Below are 23,513 nucleotides of genomic sequence, written 5' to 3'. Positions count from 1 at the left end.
ATCAGAAATAAATCAGCACAGTTCAATGTCAGGGAAGCTTTAAAAGACAATCTGTTATCCTCACAGCCTCTGTACAACCAAATTGTCAGTGTAAAATCTGTCTCAGTTCTTAAGTCCTGACTCCAAACCAGCAACTCAGCCCTTTAAATGCATTTTAACAAGCCCTCTCACACATAGGCAAAATAAAAATCAAACTGATAATCAGCAGACAAAAATTAACATGAAAATAGAAGCTCTGAGCAAGGTGTGACCTCAGGCCACTCCCAGAGCTGGACATGGCTCTTCAGGAGGAAGCTGAGCGGATGCAGCAAAATTACTTTTGTAAAATGACATCAAGACTGAGCACATTGCCATGGTTGGTATGTGAGCAGGGATCAGCTCTGCTGTGGCTGCTGTCATAGCACCTGCATCCAGGAGTGAAGTACCTGCTGAGGGAGGGAAGTGCTGCAGGGAGGGCAGTGCTCACCAGACCTGCTGTCCCCAGCCAGATCAGAGCAGGGCTAATGTGCCATGGTCTTTGCTTGCCCATGGTCTGATGTGCTATTTGCCTTGTGTGAGTCAGCAGGTTCCTAGACCTGCTCGTTTTACTTCTGTTTTTCTACTCTGTTCTGTCCTGTCCTGTCCTTGCTGTGGCTGTAGGTACTTGTCTGCAGGACTGACACTTGAGACTTGAGTCAGAAGCACCTCTCAGTGGGCCATACCTTGTGCAATGTCATCATATGTGTTCAGGTTCACCATCCGTTCCGCTATTTTAGCAGCCTTTGCAACCATGCTTAGAGAATCGACGTGCTGAAGGGAAAAGAAAGGAAAACATATTTCCTGTCTGTTTACAGGTGCCTCAGACCTCATGTGACTGAAAAACCTGAATCCTTTGATCTTGAATACAGATTAATTTGCAATATGTCATACAAGAACCTAATGAAACAAGCACTTGAAAAAATGTAATTGCTTTATTATAAATTTAGCAAGATACCATCCACAGCTGAGCTGCAGTAACTTCAGTGTTTGTTCCTGATTTAGCTCAATACAGGTAATTACCTCTAAAGGTAGATAAGAGTCTTGTCTTTCAATGTAACTCCTGACAGGATGACCTAAAAGGACACAGATGATTCCTACCCCATCTCACTGTGTAACAGTTCATCAGATTTCGTGATGAAATCAGAGGGGTTTGGTCATGCATGAGCAGTCTCTCATCTCTACCTGGAGAGCTCTAAGGTCTCATGCATTAAGTAAATATCACAGGATTTAGGACTCCTTCGGTCAATCACTGGCTGATTCCAACCTGATCCATTCACACATCCACGGACAAGTAGAGAAAAGAGAGCCCAGCAGGGGCTGTTTGTCTGTCAGCAGGTGGGTGGTTCATATGCTTATCTCATAGAGCCCTCTGGCTGATCAGCATACCTTACTGAACTCCATTCTCAACTATTTTTTATGAGTGTGCTCTCTATACTCTGTGTGTATGTGTGACCACTAGTGAAATCCAAACTGGACTAACTAAAAAGAAGGACAAGAAGCCTGGGTGCTAGCAGTGGGAAGGACAAAGCTTGAAAGTCCACAGTGCTGAGCTATATAAGTAAGTCATCACAGCTCTGTGCAATGCCAAGGCATATACAAAGTGCTCTGAGAGCTTGCTGCTCCAAGTACCTGAATCCCCATCCACTACTGCTGCCCCAAAGCCCCACCAGAGTTTCAAAGCCTTTAATCTTCAAGCCCCTGCTATGAACTGATGGCAGCCAGCACAGTAAGATTTCCTTCATAGTGACAACATTGGGAAGAAACATGCCATCCTTGACACAGCTCAGAGAGTGCCCTGAATATGAAAAGAAAAAGTGAAATGGGTTGACCAAACTACACCACACAGTCACAGTCAGAACCAGGAACATGACTTCAGATTTCGTCTGTCCCTCTGCTTCTTTCCTGGGCTCTGCAGAGACTCAAGGGAGATTGAGTCTCATTCAAACAGCACAAAATTAATAGGGATACACAGAGATGAGAGGACAAAAGAGAAAAAAGAATTCTATAAACTGTTACATTTTTTATAAATCCATGGTTTGCTTACACCTCCAGTAATGTGTGCAGTCCTCTTTTCCTAGAAAAAAATTAAGTAGAACTTGAAACCAAGTTCAGAGAAAGGCAGCAGATCAAGGCAGGAGATTCTTCCCCTCAGCTCCACTCTGGTGAGACCCACCTGGAGCATCCCGCTCTGGGTTCCCAGCACAGGAATGACATGGAACTGCTGGAGTGAGTCCAGAAGAGGCCATGAATATGATCAGGGCCTGGAGCCCCTCTTCTATGGAGACGGGCTGAGACAATTGAGGTTGTTCAGCCTGGAGAAGAGAAGGCTCTGGGGAGACCCTAAAGTACCTTCCAGTCCCTAAAAAGAACCTACAGGAAATACAGGGAAGGACTATTCATCAGGAAGTATAGTGACAGGGTGAGGAACACCTGTTTTAAAATGAAAGAGGGTAGATTTGGATCAAATATTAGGAAAACATTCTGTACTGTGAGTGTGTTGAGGCACTGGCACAGGTTGTCCAGAGAAGCTGTGGATGTCCCAGCCCTGGAAGTGTTCAAGGCCAGATTGGACAGGGCTTTGTGCAACCTGGTCTAGAGGAAGGTGTTCCTGACAGTGGTACAGTGCTCAGAATGAGATGATCTTTAAGGTCCCTTCCAACCCCAAATCATTCTCTTAATTTATTATATGATTCCACAAATTTTATTTTTGGGGAGTGTCAGCAGAAAGCAGACTAAAAATTAAAAAGAAATAAAAAAAAACCAAACAACCTTGTAAATGCAGAAACAATATATTATTCAACTGGGTTTTTTTTCTGCAAAGCAGGAAACTCTCATGAAACTCTCAGGAAACTCATGAATCCAAAAAGTTTTAAGTCAGCTTTTCTGTCAGGTAGCTATCCTGTTAACAACACATCTATGACTACATTTTTGACATTATAAGTGGATAAGAGTAAGTTATTTTCTCTTTGTATCCTGTCCTGTTTCAGATTTTATTTATTCTGTATGCTGCTGAAATAAATCTTCAGAGGAAGTGCTAGGCCTAATTTCTCCTTCTTTAAAAAAAATTCTTTTTGAAACACACTTTTTCCACCTTAGGCCAATTCTGAGCTAGCTAGCCAAATGCAAGGAGAGCTCATAGGATACCAGGTTTGCTTTGTTTATTTCTGTGCATAACTTATTTTTAGAACAGCAATAATGTTAATTGAATCATATGTAAAATGGATAATGGGCTAATACTTCAGAAAAAAATGTCTGGGTCTTGCTCTGTAATTCCTTATCACTAACTGCCTCATACTTGCCTCTCAGCCGCTGTCCAGTTGCAATCTGTGACTCCCATAAACTGAAGCATGAAAAAAAGCTTCTACTGGTGTGTAACTGCATATCCAGGAGGCAAACCCCACCCTGAAATCAGTGCAATATCCACTCATACCTCTAGCAATGTATGTGCTATGACTAGAAGAGCCCCTTGTTTGCAAAGAAAGAAGCACAGTACAGGGCTACTGTCATTGTTGCCCAGCCAACACCTGAATACAAACACCAACTGTAAATCCCAAATAAAGGCCCCCAGCTCAAATCATGTCAAGCAGTTATTAATTCCATAAGTGTACTCATCTCTTCTTTTTCACTCTTTGCTTTTAATTCTGATAAACTGCAAACAGAAAATTGAAGACAGGGGAGTCGGTAACAACTCTTGCACTCTTCAGGATGACCAGGAACAGGTGAACAATAATGTGAAAGTTAATTGCATTCTAATTCACCTGTTACATGAAAAATGATAGTAGCCATCATCCAAGAGCTTCCAAGTGATATTTGTGACCCTGTGGGCTGTCTCACCAGGCACATCTCAGACAGGTATAATGCTATTATGAGATAGACAAGTGAGACAGAACCTCACATGATTCAGAAATGCACATTTCTCTGTTAAATATAAATTTTGTTTGGACTTCTTATGACAATGATCAACCACCTCTCACTGCAGAAAATTCCTGCTTTGATTTCCTATTTTAATTAATTTAATTTATATTTTAATTTCTATTTTTCTAATTGGTTGACATCATCAGTATTTCTGTTGACACTCTCCTCTTCCTTAGTAACCCTCTTTCTCTCTCTGTTATCCAAATCAGAGTCCCTACCTACCTTTGCATTAACAGATAAATACGCTAAAATTTTCTAGTGTTGTGAAGTCAAGCTTTCAATTTCTTATGATATTTTCCATATCTATGTAGTTTTGCAATCATTGAAAAGTGATGATCAAAATCACATATCCCTGCCTGAAAAGGTATCAGCTCACCTTACATAACATAATATCTTCTCTACTATTCATCACAGGGTAAATTCCAACAGTGGACTTGTCTCTCATAGACACATTACAGCTCCCCAACCAACATGGAGTTGCTGGAGAAACAGACTCATGTTTGTCTCTGTCATTACAGACTATAAACCTGTTCCTTACCAAAGATTGTTTTGATACTCCAATATGAAGTCTTCCACTCCACCAGTCCCTCTCACAACCTTTCTGGTCTATCTAATAATTGCCTAATGGCACTATAGCAATAGTTTTGCTATTGCTAAACAGAATTCCAGCTAGATTACCTTTCCTCTACTTTGCATGTTCAAGGAAAACACAAATTGCTTTTCATTAAAGAAAGAGATGACATTATTTGGACACAGCCTATCTTTAGTAAATATGTGCTATTTTATTCCATTTCATATTTAATCCCTGTTCTGTATTTTTTTCCTCCTCATTAACTCTGTTGCCTTGTGTGCTGGTAAAGGTCAGACTGATGGTATTGTTTTTACCTCTCTTGCATACATGTCCTTGTTATGGTCTAATCACATTGCTCCACTGCTCTTTGCATAGATTCATTCAAAATCCTTAATGCCAGACTTGTGTTTTCATACCTTGCCATTTAAGGGTGAGAGGAGCAAGCCTGCACCAATTGCATCAAGCTCTTTACATTTTGCTTCTCCCTCAAATACTGTCATTTCTAAGTTCATTCAAGAACATAAGGAGGGTTATGGATCAGACCAAGCATCTCTGGGTCAGAACTGTGGAATCACAGAATCATTTGGGTTGAGAAGATTTTTAAGATCATTGAGTATCCTCCCTGTAATCAGAGCCATAAACAGATGGTACAGGAACAGAAAGAGCAGGACAGGCAGATACAACACTTCTGTCTAGTTATCTCTGCTTCCAGATATTTTCAGCTCAGAAAATTTCATATCATTCCACTTTGGTATTCTGTGTTATCCATGGTCTGTGTACTGCCTTGATTAAATACTGAGGAAAAGTTCCAAAAGTTGTATCACTGCTATTAGATGTAGCACACCCTTTCCCCTCTAGTTCCATTTGAGTGAGAGGCACATGGAGAGATTTCTAGGAGTTCCTCATTACAGCCTCCAGTCAAATATTTTCTATTATTCCAACTTCTATTCCCCCACACATCTTCTTTATAAAATTCTCACCCTCCCTTCTGTTGAAATTCTTGGTTATCTCCCTTCCTTTCCTGTTGGCTGCCTCTATTGTCTGTTTTGCTAAACCATGTCTTTCTTGTTTTTCCTAGCAAGAAAGCTGCAATGCTTAGCTTCATTTTACTTCTCTTCCCCCAGCGAGAAACTTCTGTCAAGAACTGCCAAGGTTCTCCTCTCTTTCCTTCCCCTCCCCTCTTTTCTTCTCTGCTTTTCCAGTCATGCACTCCTTTGACCTCTTATTCAGTACCAGTACTGTTTTCTCTCTCTTTTCATTCACTACATTTTTAAATCCTCATCTAACTCCTACCATCATCTCCAGCTGTGGCTCTAGTTCTTGGATCTTCTCTTTCATGGCCTCCTACCATAGCAACATCTTCCATGAGAGACCCACCTGTGGTAATAGCCAATTTCATCTTCTTCTTTCTCTGGGGTTAAATCTGGTGCTATCTCAGTAGCTATCATAGTTTTTCTTGCTAATACTTAGCCTGACCAAAACAATGTTAGAAATTAATTGTGGCTTCTAGCCATTGCAGCTTGATCCAGATCCGCCATGTCTCCTGCTTGATGTTCCACAGTTCCCTTCAGCAATGACCAAGCACAGTTTGGCCTTAAAAAGCACTCAGCTGGAAAAGCTCTGCTTTAATTAGCATAGTGTAACATATGTAATGTGTGAGTTAGCACTCCACAAATCCTACTTCTCCATTTGCTGACTTGAGGCCAGAAATACAGATTCTGATGCCATCAGCCTTTAATTTCCATACACCTACATCTGAACAGACATATTAACTGTTTTAAGTCTGATTTGAGCCTTGGAGTTCTTCAGGTTGCATTTTTCCCAGTTAATGGGTGAAGAATTCATCAGGTTTTTCATACACTTCAGGTTGGTTGATCAGCCTCACAGAGGACCTCAGTTTGGGTCTGAGGTGCCTTTAGCTCTGCATAAAGAAGCATTTCCTTTCACTTATTCAGTGCATCAACTTTTTGGTTTCCCTTCAAGTCCCCTGGAATGTGTTAAGTGTGAAAAGCAAAACACCAAAGGGACAGATAGCATGAGTGACTGGATTTCAATTTCCCACTGTTGTAAGCAGAGTGGGTAGCAGGTACTTTCCAATATGGTTTCACTTTATTTTCATTTAGCTTTTAGCAGTCCACCCTTTAAGCCTGTAATTGCAATGTTGACTTGAGGCTTAATTCTCCAAAACATACACAGGTGAAAGGTTTACTGGTTTTCAAAAGGACAGTGAATTTCCAAGGCACAATTCACAGGAAGAAGCCTATGAGAACATGTTCCTGGTCTGTTTATACTGTAAGGTTTATGCTGGCACAGTGCTGCCTCGTGGCTAAACCAGCCAAATCCTCTGCAGTTGTATTGGCCATATGGTAGGAAAGAGCTAAAGCCAGTTTCAGGAGTCAGCTCTTATTAAACACACGCACACACACACATACATCTCTATCTATCTATCTATCTATCTATCTATCTATCTATCTATCTATCTATCTATCTATCTATCTATCTATATCTTTATCTTATGTTGATATGTCTACACCTATTCTAGGAGAAAGTTATGAACTGATTTCCATGATTCTGTATTATAATTCTCAGGGTATCTTGCTCCAGTCATTAAAGAAATTATTTCAGTTTGCCTTCTAAATTGTTTACCTTAGACTGGGGAAGAAAGAACCAGCCAATTAAACCATAATAGAAACTTCCTGAACCCCTTGAAAACATTTTGGAACATGAAGAAGATCTTTCAGGGTTGTCATATTGTCCTATACATTGTACACTTGGTGTTTGAAGTGGGATAATATTTTTAAGACAGGGATACTGTCACTTTGATAGAATGAACTGTCGTTCCCACAAGGTACTCCAAGGTTACTCCTGAATCTGGATTAGGAGTCAGTATCACTCTCACAGCAAGGTCACAGCATCAGGTCAGGGCATGGCATGTGTTAGGACACCTGATATTCTGAGAAGCATGCCACTTAGGTATCTATAATTAGAAAATGTATAAATTGTAATTCAATAAAATAATTCAAAATTAAAATTAAAAAAATAGTGAGAAGTGTTTTACTATAGTGCTGTATTTTGAAATATTCATAAATTTCAGTGCTTTTCAGATTGAAACATTGTATGTAAAACCATCATCCCTTACAACTCTTTGAAAAATCACAGGGTGTTTCTACCTATTTCATTCTTTTATCTCTCACATAATAATCAAAAATGTGAAACAAACACAGTGCACAAAAACCAAGAGCTATATATCTCACTTGGAAATCTGGTTTGAAAATAAGATTATGCAAAATCAAAATCCTGTTTTATACAGCACAACAGAAATTCTGTTTTGGGAATTCAATTTCTAGCAAAAACTAACTTTTGCATTTCCTAAAGGTGTTTTTTGCCTCCTAAGACAACAAGCTACACAGCCAACATGATTTACTTTGACCCGACTTGCTCTACAGATGCACCCACCAGCACTTTGAACAACCTTTTTCCCCACATTGTGAAACATACCGGTGGCTCCACAACGGATAACTTTCTTCCAGTTTTCTGATCTTCTTTCTTTACTGCCACAGGTTTTGCTTTTTCTTTCTCTTTTGCCTTTTCCATTCTCTCAAGTTCCTCCATATAGGAATCATAGATAAACCACTGAGGGACAGACAGAGGCAGGATTTACCAAGACCTGATCATATTCCTGAGAACAGCCAACTACACCAACACAAAAAATATGAGAGTCATCACAACAGTTCAACTGTTCCTGGAATTAGCTGAACATCTGTCTTCTTACACAAAAAGTCAAGACTGAAGGTCCAGGATTTTTCAGGAATGATGGAGCATGTCTTATTTTAAGAACATTACAACATTCTTAATAATTTCTTTCCTCCAACACTCTACTTGCTTATTTGACTCTGTCTGTACCATTATTTTTGCAGGACTTTGTGTTTGGCTAATTCACCAGTGTTTAACAGGAAACATGCATTAAACATTTGCTTTATGACATTTCTCATGTGGTGTTGGAAAATTAAATTGTAGAAGCTTAACACAATTTAAATTTGGACTCCAACTCTGCAGCATATGATCAAATGGAAACTGAGAGCAGTTTTACATCTTCTGCTATGCCACATGCCACACGTCTTACTTGAGTAATCCAAAAGTAACTTCTCTTAAGAATTATTCATTAGTATTGAAATCCTAGTATTGTATCTGAGGCCAGTATTTTTCTTTCAGGACAAAACAAAAGGCAATCTGACATATTAGCTTAGGATAGGGAGTATGATTCAAATATAGACCATAGACTAGAACATTGAAATAAAGATAGCAGAACTCTTTAGAAAAAAAACAAACAACTGTATTGTGTTGTACATTTGCAGAAATAAAATGGAAAGATGTTCCAAACATCGGGGAAAGGACAAAGAAGATGAGACAAGTATGAGAAGGGGTAGAACAGAAAAGTTTGGAATATGAGATTGTGAACATAAGGAAGAACATAAAGGAAAAAGAGCTGAGGGGAAAAAAGAGTTTCTATAAAAACACTATTTTAGACCCACTGAAAATTTCAACAATACAAAAAGAAATCAAAGGAAAACCTTTCCTCTAAGCTTTCAAACATTTAATGCAAAATCTTAGTCAGGGGCTAATTATCTTAAAGATCTGTGTTCTAAGTCTCGGGGCATCTCACTGTAAGGAAAAAATTGGAAGAAAACTCCAGCTGGAGGGAAGGAAGATCTCAAGCCAATTACTCTGTAATTTCAGGCTCAGGAATAGAATAGATTACAGTTTTTAACCTGACAGAGATACTTCCACTCCCTTCCTATCATTTTCCTATACCAGCATTTTTTAAATTGCTGCCATTATGTTACAGTGTCTTCTCCCGTTCCTCTACTCACTGGTACCCAAATAGTGTTTTCAATACCAGTTTGATACACTAGTTTGAAACAATGTTTATATCTGTGACAAACACAATTACATTTCACAAATATCTGAGAATTAATCAGCAGACTTGGCTGATTCCCTTTCCACTGAAAGACACAACGTATTTCTTGTGTGAAATTTCATCCAAAATAGTTTATTTTACATTTTTAAAGGATTCAGAAAAAGCTACAGAGCCTTTCATCATGAATAGATAGGCACATTTCTGCTACATAAAGCAGAGTTAAGTCTCTTGCAACAGTCCCTTTTGCTGTAGTTCTCACTTGGTTCAGCTTCAGGCTTTAGAAACCTGCTTTTGCATACTGCTAAACTTAGTCAGAGTAAAAATCCAAGTGCTGCATATGCCAAATTCCTAACAATACTCCAAGAGAGAGCTATATCCCTAGAGGAGCCAGTACCCTGCAGGCTGCAGCCCACCTCTTCTTGAATCCAAAACTTTTCTCACCCTGTGGTTTCCTCATTCCCACTCACTTAAGACTGTCTAAAGCAGACAGGTCAGGGTGGCTGGCAAAAAATAAACTAGTGAAAAGCATCTAAACTGAGACACTTAACCTTAGAAATATAAACCATGAGCAAGTTCACCCATTAAGGCAGAAGAGAGCGTCATACTAGTTTGCTGTCAGAGTCAAATGGGAGACCAAAGCCACAGTAAAGGAATTCATTCCACTGCAAGGAATGTAAACACAATAATTCGGTTTTAACTGTCTCACACCTCAATTTCCAAAATATAGTCTAAAATAACTTTAAAGATAAAAAGGAGATAGATATAGATATAGATTTACCTGGTTAACATTGTCTGAGAAAGTTTCAAAAGGTGCAGGATCAGTTTGCAATCCTTTTTCCTGAAAAAAGAAAAAGCTTGAAGAAGCATAATCTCAGCATTGAAGCCCTCTGCAGTACCACAGTCTAATTGTGGAAACAGTCTGTATGAATAACTTGATATCCAAATGACTCCTAGGGCAATGTACAACATTGTTGGTGATTGTGCAACTATAAAAAGATTTTGTTGTGAGCCAAAAGAATGTTCACAAGAGCTTTTGATTTTTTCCCACATACTTCAAATATTTCAGCAGTTAATTTTGAAGGAATTCAAATGGGTTTTTTTCACCTCTATAATTTGAAATGTTCTGGTACCAATTCTGGTATCAGTTATGACATCCTACCAAATTTGAGAAGTTTTGTTCTATATATTAAAAAGGCAGTTGGATACAACAATCAGAACAAAAGAATTGAACACAGTCAATTCATCTGATGCTACTGAAATAATATTTTTACCATCCTTACATCAACATTCTGAAATAAATCAATATATTTCTATGAAACGTTCCATTAAAAGAACAGCATCTTCTTTCAAAAAACTGTTGTATCAGAAAAATTTTAAGAAGCTGCCTGTAGCATTTCACTGACCTCCGAAATTAAGACATCTCAGAGGTGAAAACTGCACATCTAGTACAGCACATAGAAGTATTATGCAGCTATTTAAGGTCTATATTCTGCTTTCAAAGCAGAATCCTACAGAGACACAAAAGCTTCTTCCAATAAAATCATTGGGAAGAAGAGAATATTCAGATCTGGGAAAAAGAAATGAGAAATTCCACAGCTTCCACTGGGATTTTTGAAAGATGCAGAATCTAAGCTCAAACTTCATAGCAAGCACCCCACTGCTGGACAAGCTCTCCTGAGATCTGTCTCCAGCAGCACAGTAACTCATATATCTCTCTGAGTCCTTCATATGTAAAGACATCTAACCCTAGGTGTAATGGCTGTAAGACAACAGACAGGCTCTTTGGGGAAATATACACTCCAATTGTAGCAAGGAAAACAAAATAATTTTATCTCTGAAACTTGTATACCTGGTGTAGGAAACTCCTTTTTGAGCACTCTGTCAGGAGTCAACATCACCAGGATTGCCCAGTCAGAAGGCCCCATGAAAACATGCTCACAGGGAATGGCTGTAGGTTCAGCAAAAAGCTTAGGGAAGGAACATAAGGATTTGGGTCTCTACTTATTGGAAAGTGCATGCAGAGTGGGAGGGAGATGTACCATGTACAAAAAGTACAGATTTGTCACACTTACATAAGTTTGTTACTCTAGTACCCATGCTTAATACAAGCCCAAACACATTTGTCCTTGAGATTATATCTTATCTATTATATCTCTGCTCCATTAACAAGAATTGAAGTACAAAACTATACAATATACAGTGACAAACAGAAATTGCTTTCACACATTCCAAGTACTCAGCTGCTACCTTAACGTTGCTCCGTACATTTTCAGATGAGAAAATAGACTTGAGAAATATATCCAAGTAGAGGCTTAAGGTTTTACAGTAGCATCAAAACTTTTTGTAGGCTGTTCAAGAGTTCATGAGGCAAGAAATTTTCTGTCACCATTGTCACTACACCAAACGTTTTACAACAGTACAACCACTATACCTTTTTTCCTAATAGTATCGATAGATCACAGGATATGATACAAACACAGGTGATCTACATGCCCTCTCAAAGGAAAGATCCTCCAAGTCACTGAAGGAAACAGCAACATACCCGCAGAGGATAGTGGTATGTAGTTGAACCTCTCTCAATGAAGTTGAACTGGTTTGCAAGCTTCCTTTCTGGCGGATTTTGGGGAGGAGGCTCTTCCTCTGCTGCCTCAGCTGTTTCAGCTTCTTGTTCCCCTTCTCCCCCTCCTTCTCCTCCTCCCTCTCCCTCTCCTTTAGCCTGCAAGAAAAAACAGCAGTGACTTCACCCTGAGAGAATCAGTCATCTCCTTCCTTCTTCTCAGACTGCTGGTTTCTGCTGCCTAGTGAAGGAGACTGTAACTGAAGATTAAATATTTAAGATGCAAATTAGGAGACTTCCAGCACTCAGATCAATGAGATTCTGAAATTATATCTGAATGGGAAAATATACATTCAGGGACTGAAATTACTTTAAAACCTGACATAAGAGAGATACCTGACATGAGAGAGATAATATAGCACAGTTGCCTTTGGTAAAATGTACTCAGGGACCCCAAGATTTTGTTAGAGTCCCATTACCCTGTGTTTTCATTTCCTTGCTAGACAACGAGTTTCACCTGAAACTCTGACACTGTGGGTTCTGACACCATATGGATAAGAACAGACATTCACAGGCTACTCCTTTCCTATCTGCCTTTAAATTGAGCCACTACTTCATTCATTCAGTTAAGTCTTAATCACCTCTCCAGATTTTTGTTTTTCACCAATGGACATACTGTCCAGGAAGATTCTAGATCCCAGCAGATTATACTTTATTTTTATATAATATCTGGATAAAGACAGATCTGGTATCATTTCCTTGTTCACCTTCTATATCTGAAAAATGGCAGCAGGACCACAGCGGCCCAGGAGAACATGGAGGTTCTCACCTACAGTACTGACATCTCAGACATAAAATAATCAATCACAGAAGGAAACCCATTTTATAGTAATGTAATTTAAAAGCTAATGCTAAAAATAAAATGGACAGCTCTTAGCTGGCTATAGAGAATTACCTCAGCTTCTTCTGTGGGTTCTTCATCTTTAGTCTCTGCCTCTTCAGTTGGCTCAGCAGCAGCCTCCACAGGAGCCTTTTCCTCCTCAGCAGGAGTCTCTTCTGATGACAGAAAGGATAAATGAATGAGCCCAGAATAACAGGACATCTTATCCAATATTCTACAGATCCTCTGTCTTCTGGAGCATAGATGTACGTATGTACCCCTTCCTAATTCTGTATCACTAGACAACACAGTAACAAATCCCCACTTTGGAGAACAATTGTTTGCTCAAAGCCACAAAAGGTCACAAGGGTATTTCTAGAATTCATCTGCAGTACTCCTGGATTAACTGGAATAAAAAAATAAATTTTCAGAGCAAATTTCTGTAACCCTTCTGATCTGAGTAACTCTGTTTCTGGGTATCACTTCAGCTCCAGACCTTTCTATCGTCCAGAATTTTCTGCAGTTTGTACAACTACTAAGAATGTTTTCAAGGCACACAGAAGTTATAACGTGGTTGTTCTTATTTATATGGATAAAAATTAATATACTAGTCTTGTTTGAAATTGATGGATATCTACATTCCAATCTTAGCCTTGACTGTGTAGCCATGCTAGCATAGAGCCACTTGAAACTAATTGGTTTGGAATCTATGAAAAGCACTGCCAAAAATCCATGATTTCATGGCATTGAAGATTCCATTAAACACTTTGCCCTACTTCAAATCATCATTCATAGTTTGTTAAGTGTAAAATAAAGGAGGCACAGACCCTCAGAAACTCCAAGCAAAAACTGTTCTCAGGAGTTTACCCAGCGTTATCATTGTGCCTGCAGTTACCATTTTGACGGAACACTCATTGTGACAGAAATTCTCCCATCACAAACAGCAGAAATACAACAAAATCACTAGCCAGTACATCATTCCCTGCTGAAAATTCAAACCTTGAACTCTTCACTAACAACAGAGCTTTCAGTATCTGGTTAATGCATCTTTTTGTCTGAACACTAAGAGTGTTGATAGTAGCTCAGATCAAAGGTCCAAGTAGTTCAGGGTTTTGTATCTCACATTGTCTGAAAATATATGTCTTGGTGAGAATTGAAGAATTGGTCATGCATGTGATAGTTTCCTGAAAAATCACCCAGATTCCAAACATTTCTGCTTTAATACTTTAAATCATGTCTGAAACTTTCAAAATAGGCTAGGTAGTTTAGACATGTATGTCCAGCTAGTGGTAGTGAAAGATGTTTAAATGGCACTAAATAACTTGGAAAATTTCAGTGTTAGCATTCAAATGACTCAAAAAACACACGCTATTTTCTAGACTGCAGCAAACATCTGGCTGATTATTTTTCTAATTTTGATTGCCAACAGGCAGGCAAGCTCAAGTAGGAGCAGTTTAATTCTGTGGTAATGCAGCATGATCATTCCATCGTGTTGAATAAGAGGAACTAGTGCCCATCTGAAAACTATCGTGGTATCAGACAATAAAGCTACCTGCTTCAGTGCATGATCTGATACTCTGGCGTCTGCCTTCATCTGAATCTTTGTGTATCAAATATCCATTCAAAGTGAAGTGAACGGCTGTATGATCCATATCGTCCACTAGCTTGTATGCTCGTTCCTACAAAAGTAAAACCCAACAAAATCATAGAATCATAGAATCCTGGAATGGAATGGAATGGAATGGAATGGAATGGAATGGAATGGAATGGTTTAGGCTGGAAGGAATCTTAAAGAACATCTTGTTGAAACCTCCCTGCCTTGGGCAAGGACACCTTCCCCTAGCCCAGCTTGCTTAAAGCCCCATCCAACTTGGCTTTGAACACTCTCAGGGTTGCAGAATCCATAATTTTTCTGGACAACCTGTTCCAGTGCCTCACTATCTTCACAGTAAAGAACAGCTTAATCTGTATAATTTAGTTTTTAGCTGCACCTAAAAGCAAACAGAAGCCACCAAAGAACACAGATGCTTCAACAGTTCACTTACTTTGATTTGCTTACCATGTCAATCACAGCATACCACTGAGCTCACTTCAGTCATTGTGGAGAATTTGAAGATACAGATTACTGATCACCTGTCTATATACCATAAATAAGGAAAGCTTCAGCTCCAAATGGAAGAGAAGGGCTTTTTTTTATTATTCCATAAGACTGATTTCCTTTCTCTGGAATCTTGCGATGGTTGGTCGAACAAGTACAGTAGCACAGAGGTGAGACAGACATGGGAATATTTTACTTGGTTTTCTCTTCTCTTAGGTGTTGGTTTTGACAGGGATGATATTCTTTACAGTAGCTACTGTACTTTGGGACTGTATTTTGGATTTGTGCTGAAAACAGTGCTGATAACACAGGGATGTTTTGGTTATTGCTAAGCAGCATTTGCACAGTTCTGTTCCCCACCCCACCTCATCACTAACTCACCCATCTGACTCCAAGGATATTCCATACCATATGGAATGCTTAGCATATAAATCTGGGGGAAAAAGAATGCTGGGTGGAAGAATAAGAATGAGGGGAGGGAATGTTTGGAATGACAGTGTGTATCTTACCAAGTAACCATTAAGTGACATGGAGCCCTGCTTTCCTAGAGATTGCTGAACATCTGCTTCAAGTGGTGAACTAATTCCTTGTTTAGCTTTGTACAGCTTTTGCTTTCCCTCTTAAACTGTCTCCAACTCAACCCATGAGTTTTCTCACTTCTACTCCTCTGATTCTCTTCTCTGTCCTACCATGGGAGACTGAGTGAATGGTGGGGCTTAGTAGCCAGCTGGGATTAAACCACGACACCCCTCTAAATCTGGGAATAATTCAATGCCAGAGTTGGAGGAGCTGTCTCCATGCCCTTTCGTTCAGGGCAAAGCTATCACCCACCCTCCCTATGTCCCTACTGCGTTGGTGGCTGTATATGGTAGCGGCAGAAGGCTGCTACATAGTAACACAGTGTGTGCCCTGCACCTATAAAAGTGAAGGTGCGACTCTCGGATATTTTCTGGCTGTCTGTTGCTCACTCCTACTCATCATGAATAAAGCTGGTCATTGATTTCACAAAACAAATTTCTGAGCTCTCCTACAATTCAATCTTCAAGTATGGATACTGAGACATAATTCGTACAGACTGAGAAAAACTTTGCCTTTTGTCCTTTAACCACCAAAGAATGGGAAAAGTAACTACATGAGATTAGGTACAATTATTACCTTTACTGACAGATCTTGTACCGTAATTATGAAATCCTAAATAAATGAATCAATGTTTTTAGACTTTTACGCTCTACAAAAACCCTTGAAGAACCATTGGCAGTAAATATGTAATAAGATGTAACTGCATTAAAAGAAAATTTACCTGGTTATAAACCAAAGGAAAACACAAAACCAATTAATTGTGAAAAATTCCGGTTTTATACGTCATGTCACACTTACTTTAAAGTTGAATCTGACAATATCACGTGGAACATGGGGATTATCAGCTGTCAAGGTACGTATAATTTCCTGTTTTAATTCCTTTGGAATGAAACAAAATAGTACTGTAAATAAAACTTCACTACTAATACAATGTACAGCAATAAAATCACCATGTTTATGCTCAGTTCACTGCAGATAACGCATATACAGCTAATGCCACCAAAAGAACAGTGCTTGGGGACAACCTGGCTCACAGTGGAATCCAGAACAGTCATCCTGCTTCCTACTACAGTATTTCAATGGGCTTTCTTGATTTTAATTCTTATCTAAGATACGGTATCACTTGAAAAATGCTAACTGCATTCTATAGGGTGAGACAGACAACTGATGTCCTTAAAATTTACATTGTCCAAAAATAAACAATAAGCTCAGTAGCAGTACTTTTAGGATTGACCACTGTGAACAAACAAAAAAAAATATTGCTAACTATTTTTAGTGCCTGAGTTGGAGGACATACATAAAACTTCCCTGTCACAGTGGTAGTTTAAGGACAGGGAACAATGCTAGAGTTTTATAAGGCAGTGAGCAGAGAGAAACAACTGCAGTTGGAAGGGTGACCAATTGCAATGCTACTGAACCAACAGAAGAAATAGCAATAAAATTGTAGGACACTTCCCTGTCCTGTGTATTGCACACAGGCACCTGAAAAGCTCAGGGCTGGCTCTGGGTCCTCCTTAACTGAGCAAAGCCCCAGCCCCCTTTTTGTTTTTGGATTACCTCCAGGCAGTTACAGTGCTTTAAGCCCAGAATTGGGTTTCATAGCACATTCTCCCTGTTTTCTTGTTGAAGCCATTTCATATGTTACTGCAGACACTGTACTTCAGCAAGTACTGAAGTTTCACTCTTGCAGAATTTCCTCCAAAACTGACGGGTAGGCTTCTGCTTATGGAGTTTCATACACACTTCATGACAAGACAGGCACTGCTTTACTCACAGCTTCAGTCAGCTCCAGCTGATCCGGGGATCTGACTGCAGCCCTTGCTGTCGACCCATCCTCTCCCATTTCAGGAAAGTCATCTTCATCCTAGAACAGGAATGACAAGCTCAGAAATGCAACAAGACTCTGACAGTTTTGCTTCTTGCCAAAGCAGCACCTCTTGAAGCACAGAGCAAAGAGATAAAAAGAATATTCTCACACCCATCTTTGCTTTGAGCAGAGCAGAAGAACACAAAGGGCAGGCCAAAATCTGAAGATTTTCATATGGCTACACTTGCCAGCAGGAGTTCAGTGAGTTGGAGGAGCTGCACCCTGAAGATAATTCCTGCCCTGGCACAAAACTGGATTAACTCCAATAACAAAACTCAAGTGATTCCACTTCAATCTCAGTTTAAAAGTTGGCAATTCTGTTTCCCTTGCCACATAATACCCATTGGTATTATGGGACTTAAGGACTACTCAAGGGCACAAGCCAAGAACCTGCAATTACTCCTGACTTATTATTCTATAGGCTACTCTTAGAATTTAGTTGGAAATACAAAGCTGCAGGGATGTGGCTCCTGGAGGAATGTTAACCAATTTCTTGCAAAGGCCAGCATGTCTCCATTCTGCAAACAACAGACTGCTGCTCTCCCTGGGCTAGCACTGGACTCATGTCATGATATAAGGTCATTAAAAAGAAAATGAATCACTGCAGGAATGAATTTCAATTAATTGTCCTTACAGAAAAAACTGTCAGAACACAAAACTGCTGATTAAAGTGCTTAACTGCTCCAGGCAAAATTTCTCCCTCAGTTCAAATTGTGTAATGAGTTGATTTAAAATAAATCAATCATTCTTGTAAATACAGTTCTCTCAGGTCTGCTGACTTTACAGCCATACAAAGCTGAGGATGAGTCCAAGGTGTAAGTACAGCTTATGGCTGAAGCTATAGAGGCTGGACCCAGCAATGCTTTGCTACCTGCAGAGTACCACAAAGGTAAAAAGCACAACGCTATGTTAAAATGTGCACTGGCTGAAAGTAACTGAGAATTTTGCATATTTCAAGAGCCCAGGGAAAGTCACAGTTTGCAGCCTTATTTCTTTCCCCAAAGGGAGCTGAAATGAGGCAAGCGTAAGAAAGGTCAGGCGCTCTGACGCACAGGAGGCTGGCTGCAGAACAGTTGTTTGTGATTTAATGCTCCCCACATGAACACCTGCTTGTAGGACATTTATCATACACAATTGATGCCAGTTAGTTCAGTGGCTGTTTTCCCAAGTGATTCAGATAAGAAGTATTATGGTTTTAACATTTTTATATATTATTTTAATTTTAACAGTAAATAACTTTCCATTTTAAATGGTGAAAAGAGGAACATTCAATGAGACTGTGATTTGTCCCAAGAAAGTGAAAAGCTGTTTATCAATATGTCTATTTAAAGGCATGTAGACTGCTCTTCCATCCCTGTCGTGGATCCTCCATCCTTTCCAGTGGAGCTAAGTAAGAGGAAGGTAGATTAAATCAAGGTATTCAAATAATTTATTTTCCCAATAGTAAAAACATTATCATGAGTTGTTATCAGTTTGTACTTCTTTGTTAAGTGACTATGGACTATACTTTGAATTTTCTAAACTGAGCAGGCAGATTTCTCACTGTCTGAGTCAGCTAGTGTTTTGGAATTCACATCCCAAACATCTTAATTTAAATAAATCTTTTCATATTGCATTTTACCCAAATTATCACTTAACACCAAAAGTATCACCTTTGTTCCAGGTGATACTTTTTGTCCTAACTTGCTGGTGTATTTCCCTTCTCAGTGGAAACCTACAGAGACCTCTTACTGCTAAATCAATTGATATTTTACCAGCTTTATAAAAAACCACCTCATTGTTCAGACTGAATCTTGTTTGCATCTCATAGCTGAAAAAAGGAAAAAACATTTTTTAAGACTTGAGAATCTTACCCTTTTTTTACCTTTACCAGCTTTTCCTGCCTTTCCTCCTGAAGGTCCACCTTGGCCCTAAAGTAAGAACACATCCAATGTAAACTTTCAAAGCACTTTCTTTCTGGATTTAACAAAATCAGAATAAAAGTTTGATGCTTGCTCCAATGGTATGTTTTAAAAGTTGAGTATGCCAGCAGTCTGTGTATAAATCATTTGAAGGAAAAACAGTCACTTTTACAACACAAGACAGTGATTTTTCAGCATGAAAAAATGCCAGGCTCTGTCCTAGTACAACACTACCAGTCTGTCCTAGTCTGTGATGCACTCCAAATGTCATACACACATTTTAGTGCCTTGGTCAAACACACTAAAAGGCTGCCCCTGTTTTAAGTGCTTGCATGGCACAGGGAGCCCAAAGACAATAGATCCACACCCACAAAGTCATGAGCATTCAGAAAACATGGAAAACACTGATGAACAGCTGGGAAATGAACCACGGTCAACCCCCCTGCACACATGAAAGCACAGAAAAATTATTATAATAGGCTTTAAGGAAAACAATTAAACAGTTGTTTATAGAGTGCCTTACAGAGGGACACTACCCTACCCAGAGTCAAGGGAAAACAGAAGGGCACCACTGACCAAGATTTGTGAAAATTTAAGTAGGAGGGGAAATGAAGAGGATCCTTCTGAGGAGATGCTGAGCAACAGACAGGACCTTGAACTGTGAAGGAAGAGAGAGCACTGGTAAATCGAGCAAAGGAAACAACATTAGAAACCTTGGCAAGAACAGTTTCAGGTAGGATCACAACATTTGATGGTATGGATGAAAAAAGCAGAGGAGCTACTCAGAAAAAAAATGTTTGACTTTGTGACAGAAAAGAAGGGGGTACGAGGCAAGAGGGAAGGAAAACGAAGGGGTGGGAGAGCAAGCTCCCAAGGGCTGATTGATTTTCTTCAGAAGAACATCAGAGTGTGCCTTTCAACTCAAATCAAAGGTCGACCTAGCCAAGTATCTCTCACCAACACTGTTCAAAAGAAAGTATCTATTCTGTTCTCTCCAGGATGACCTCTTAGCTTGCCACAGGGACTTGAACCAGAAATGCTATCCTTTTTATTCCATATCAGTGAATCTTTTTCTCCACAAATTTATTCTGTGATTTTGGAATCCATGCACATTTTTAGCATGCACAAGTTCCACAGCAAGGACTCCCACAGTACAACTACATGGTAATGCAAAGAACCACAGCTTGCTTTTTAAGTCTGCCATTGTTTCTCTCACCTGGTTTTCCTCCTTCTTCTTCTTCTGGAAAGCCCCACTTTATCACAACATCTATTCTTCCTCTTGTCTTCCATACGTCTTAAGAACATTTTCAGGAACACAAGCCTCCACAGAGATTCGTACACTCCCCTCATGATTCCTCCTCATTATGAAAACTGAATATTCATTTCCACCACCTACTTTCTAGGTATTAAACAATTAAGAAGCCAGAAAGACTTTGACCCAGAATCCCAAAGCATTGCTCATCAAGCCCCATCACTTGTTAAGTCTTGACAATAAGAACTCAGAAAAGAAATATTTTCAGAGGAGAACAAAGTTCAACAAAAATGTGAGACAGTGTCTCTGTGTTATTTCTCTTTGTACAAGCTAAGACACATAAAACTGCTGTTACTAATGAGGCATTAGGGATTATCTTTATTCCAGAAGATACATATTAAAAGCCATGAAAAATGAGCAGAACAACACATTTCTATGCTTAGAAAATATGCCTCACTTCAAAATACAAATTTTTGTGATGTAGGTGGAGAAGACAAAAGTTATAACATTTCCTTTATAGTCCCCCCATGGGCTGATTGCAGAGCAGAGGCTAAGAGGTCCTGTGTCACAACCACTACTGAGATGACTGGATCATGCAGCTGGCCTGTCTCCCCCATGTGATTGCTTGGCAATGGGCAAAAAAGGGCTCTCTCTAACAAGGACTTTGTTATGTGTGAATTGATGTGACTTAAACAGATTTTCAGAGCAGAGTTTTATTCAGATCCAAATCAAAATCAGATTCTTAATTTTAAACATGAAACGAAGTCTACTTACTATTATCCTTTGTAAGTGGGTCTACAAAAACATTTATCCATTAGCAAAGGCATTGCCAAGGCGATCTCAGGATAATCGGTTTTAGCAGTTGCACAGATTTCAATTAACATAACTCAAAGAGCCACCTGTGTATAAATATCTGCAGCAGTATTAAAATCTCAAAGTGAGACTAAAAAAAAGCTACAGCTATGAGTGCATTCTAAGGAAGCAACACAAACCCTGCCCTGCTTCCCCTACCATAAAGAGTTTGTAGAGTAGAACATGAACAGTTTTTCTAATCAACCAGGGACCGGTGGCTAATTGGCTCTATTTCCCTTGTCTTTGTACACAACTACTATGGTTTTACAACTGGAATTTAATGATGCAGTACAGGGCTGGTATGATAGAGAGACTCTGAGGAGACTCAGGATACGGCACAGAGGAGTACAGGCAGGGCATAATAAGACATGGAGCACATACTTGGCATCACAGACCCCACAGCTGCAAGCATCTAACCACTGGCCAGTTAGAGAATTGCAGGTCTGCAAACAGGGGAACTGAAGAAAATCTGGTTTAGGTGTAGCAAAGAAGGAAAAAAAATAGTATCTAGCACACTGAAAAAGCACCATATGTAGTAATATCAGGTGTAATGTGGAGCACCAGACCAATGGAAAAAGGGAAATATATTAGCTAGCATATAAAAGCAGGTAAAGAAGAAACTATCAAAATGGGCATCTCAATCCTCCCCAAAGAAGGTCTCCAGCTGCTGACAATTTATCATAACATCCCCAACAACACCACCACCAACAGCAAAATCAAAAAAATCAAACTATGAACTTTAGGAATCAGAGCACTGGAAAAGCAAATACAAGAAAAGAGGTAGAAACTGGGAAGCTTTTTTTTTTTTCCACAACAACCTCAACAGCAGTATCACAATTACTGATTTTTTTTTTTTTTTTGCACAGAAGTATTTCTTATTTTCTTTAATGAATACATCTGGACAGACAATAATGTTTAGACTAAAATTTCAGTCACACTGACATGAAATTTTTAGTTTTATAAGTTGTGGCATCTCGTTGCCCATAAAGAAGATTTTTGAGTGCAACAAAGTTTACAAACTATTGCAAAATACAGAACCAGGCTCTGAAAGTCTTAGCTTTGACCCTATGAATGTTTTTAACCTTCATCAAAGGATGGCTGTTTGTGTATGACTGGGAGAGGGTACTCTAGGAGGAGGTTTCATTGCATCTGTCAGTGAGATATACCAGCCTTCTCCATGCTTCATGCCTGCTTTCCTACCAGCCTCTACTTGCTGACTGTGACAGCTTGCTTTGGGGCTCCCTGGAACTAAGCCAAGTAGTTCCCTACAGCAGGGACCAAACACATGACTGACATGACATAAAATTATTATGTCTGGTATTTTGAACTGAAGAAACTCCAACCACTCCATCCAACTTGAACAGTTATGCTTTAGAACTACTTTGTTATGACACAGATCCTTGGTCAAATGCTGCACTGTATGGACATAGCCCATGCCAAAGACACAATAAACCTGAAGTGGGAGGATAGGAGCCAGAAGACAGAGATCAGTGTGGGTCTGGGGCTTTCTTCCCTGTGTGCTCCACAAAGGTAGGAGAGCCATACCTGGAGCTGTCTAAGAAGGAGTTGGTCCTTAGCTTATTCTTGGGTTGTTCAGCAAAACTCTTGTCTCCTGCCCAGATAAAACATCCCTCACAATGCAGAGGCCTACTTCAACAACAAAAGTTGAATGACTTTTTTGTTGGATATTCTGTACTCTCGCAAATGAAGGTACAGACTCTAGCTCCACTTGACTCAATACTCTATTGAAGTCAGTATAAAAAGCAAAGACATACTTTGCTCTGCAAGCATCATTCCTGTTACTGCAAGCTATGCTGCAGAAGGTTCATCCCAAAGTATCTCAAACTTTTGGAACCCAGCTGGAAGGTGGCACAAAGATGAAAAAATAAGACGAGGAAAGATGAGTTCCTAGTATTTTGGCAATATTAGCAGTACGTGAAGGTCATCAAAACTAGTAGATCTGTTTAAAACTATTACAAGAAGCTGGCAAGCAAACACAAGTCAGTCAAAAATACACAATCTTTTACTGTTTCCTAATTCAGATAATAGCACAGACAATACTGCTGTGCTGCTTGATGAAAAGGGCAGTCCTGACATTCCTTTTT

The 23,513-nt window shown here is 39.4% G+C and overlaps 1 protein-coding gene across 1 annotated transcript in view; it reads right to left on the bottom strand.

Annotated features, from left to right (window-relative positions):
* Positions 1-23,513, bottom strand: part of DNAI1 (dynein axonemal intermediate chain 1) — a 141,376-nt gene that overhangs the window by 109,940 nt on the left and 7,923 nt on the right. Inside the window, exons 2-10 of the mRNA XM_036402527.1 lie at positions 19,257-19,313; positions 17,311-17,400; positions 16,335-16,415; positions 14,412-14,538; positions 12,935-13,035; positions 11,965-12,138; positions 10,201-10,260; positions 8,003-8,137; positions 702-789 (exon numbers count right to left, since the gene is read on the bottom strand). Of these exons, the coding sequence (XP_036258420.1) occupies positions 702-789; positions 8,003-8,137; positions 10,201-10,260; positions 11,965-12,138; positions 12,935-13,035; positions 14,412-14,538; positions 16,335-16,415; positions 17,311-17,400; positions 19,257-19,313 (913 nt within the window). The remainder of the gene's footprint in view (positions 1-701; positions 790-8,002; positions 8,138-10,200; positions 10,261-11,964; positions 12,139-12,934; positions 13,036-14,411; positions 14,539-16,334; positions 16,416-17,310; positions 17,401-19,256; positions 19,314-23,513) is intronic.

The sequence above is a fragment of the Molothrus ater genome, chromosome Z (genome assembly GCF_012460135.2).
Source record: "Molothrus ater isolate BHLD 08-10-18 breed brown headed cowbird chromosome Z, BPBGC_Mater_1.1, whole genome shotgun sequence".
In the NCBI taxonomy this organism is placed as follows: Eukaryota; Metazoa; Chordata; class Aves; order Passeriformes; family Icteridae; genus Molothrus; species Molothrus ater.
The sequence above is the reverse complement of the archived record's forward strand: the minus strand, read 5'-3'. Positions and strand labels throughout refer to the sequence as shown.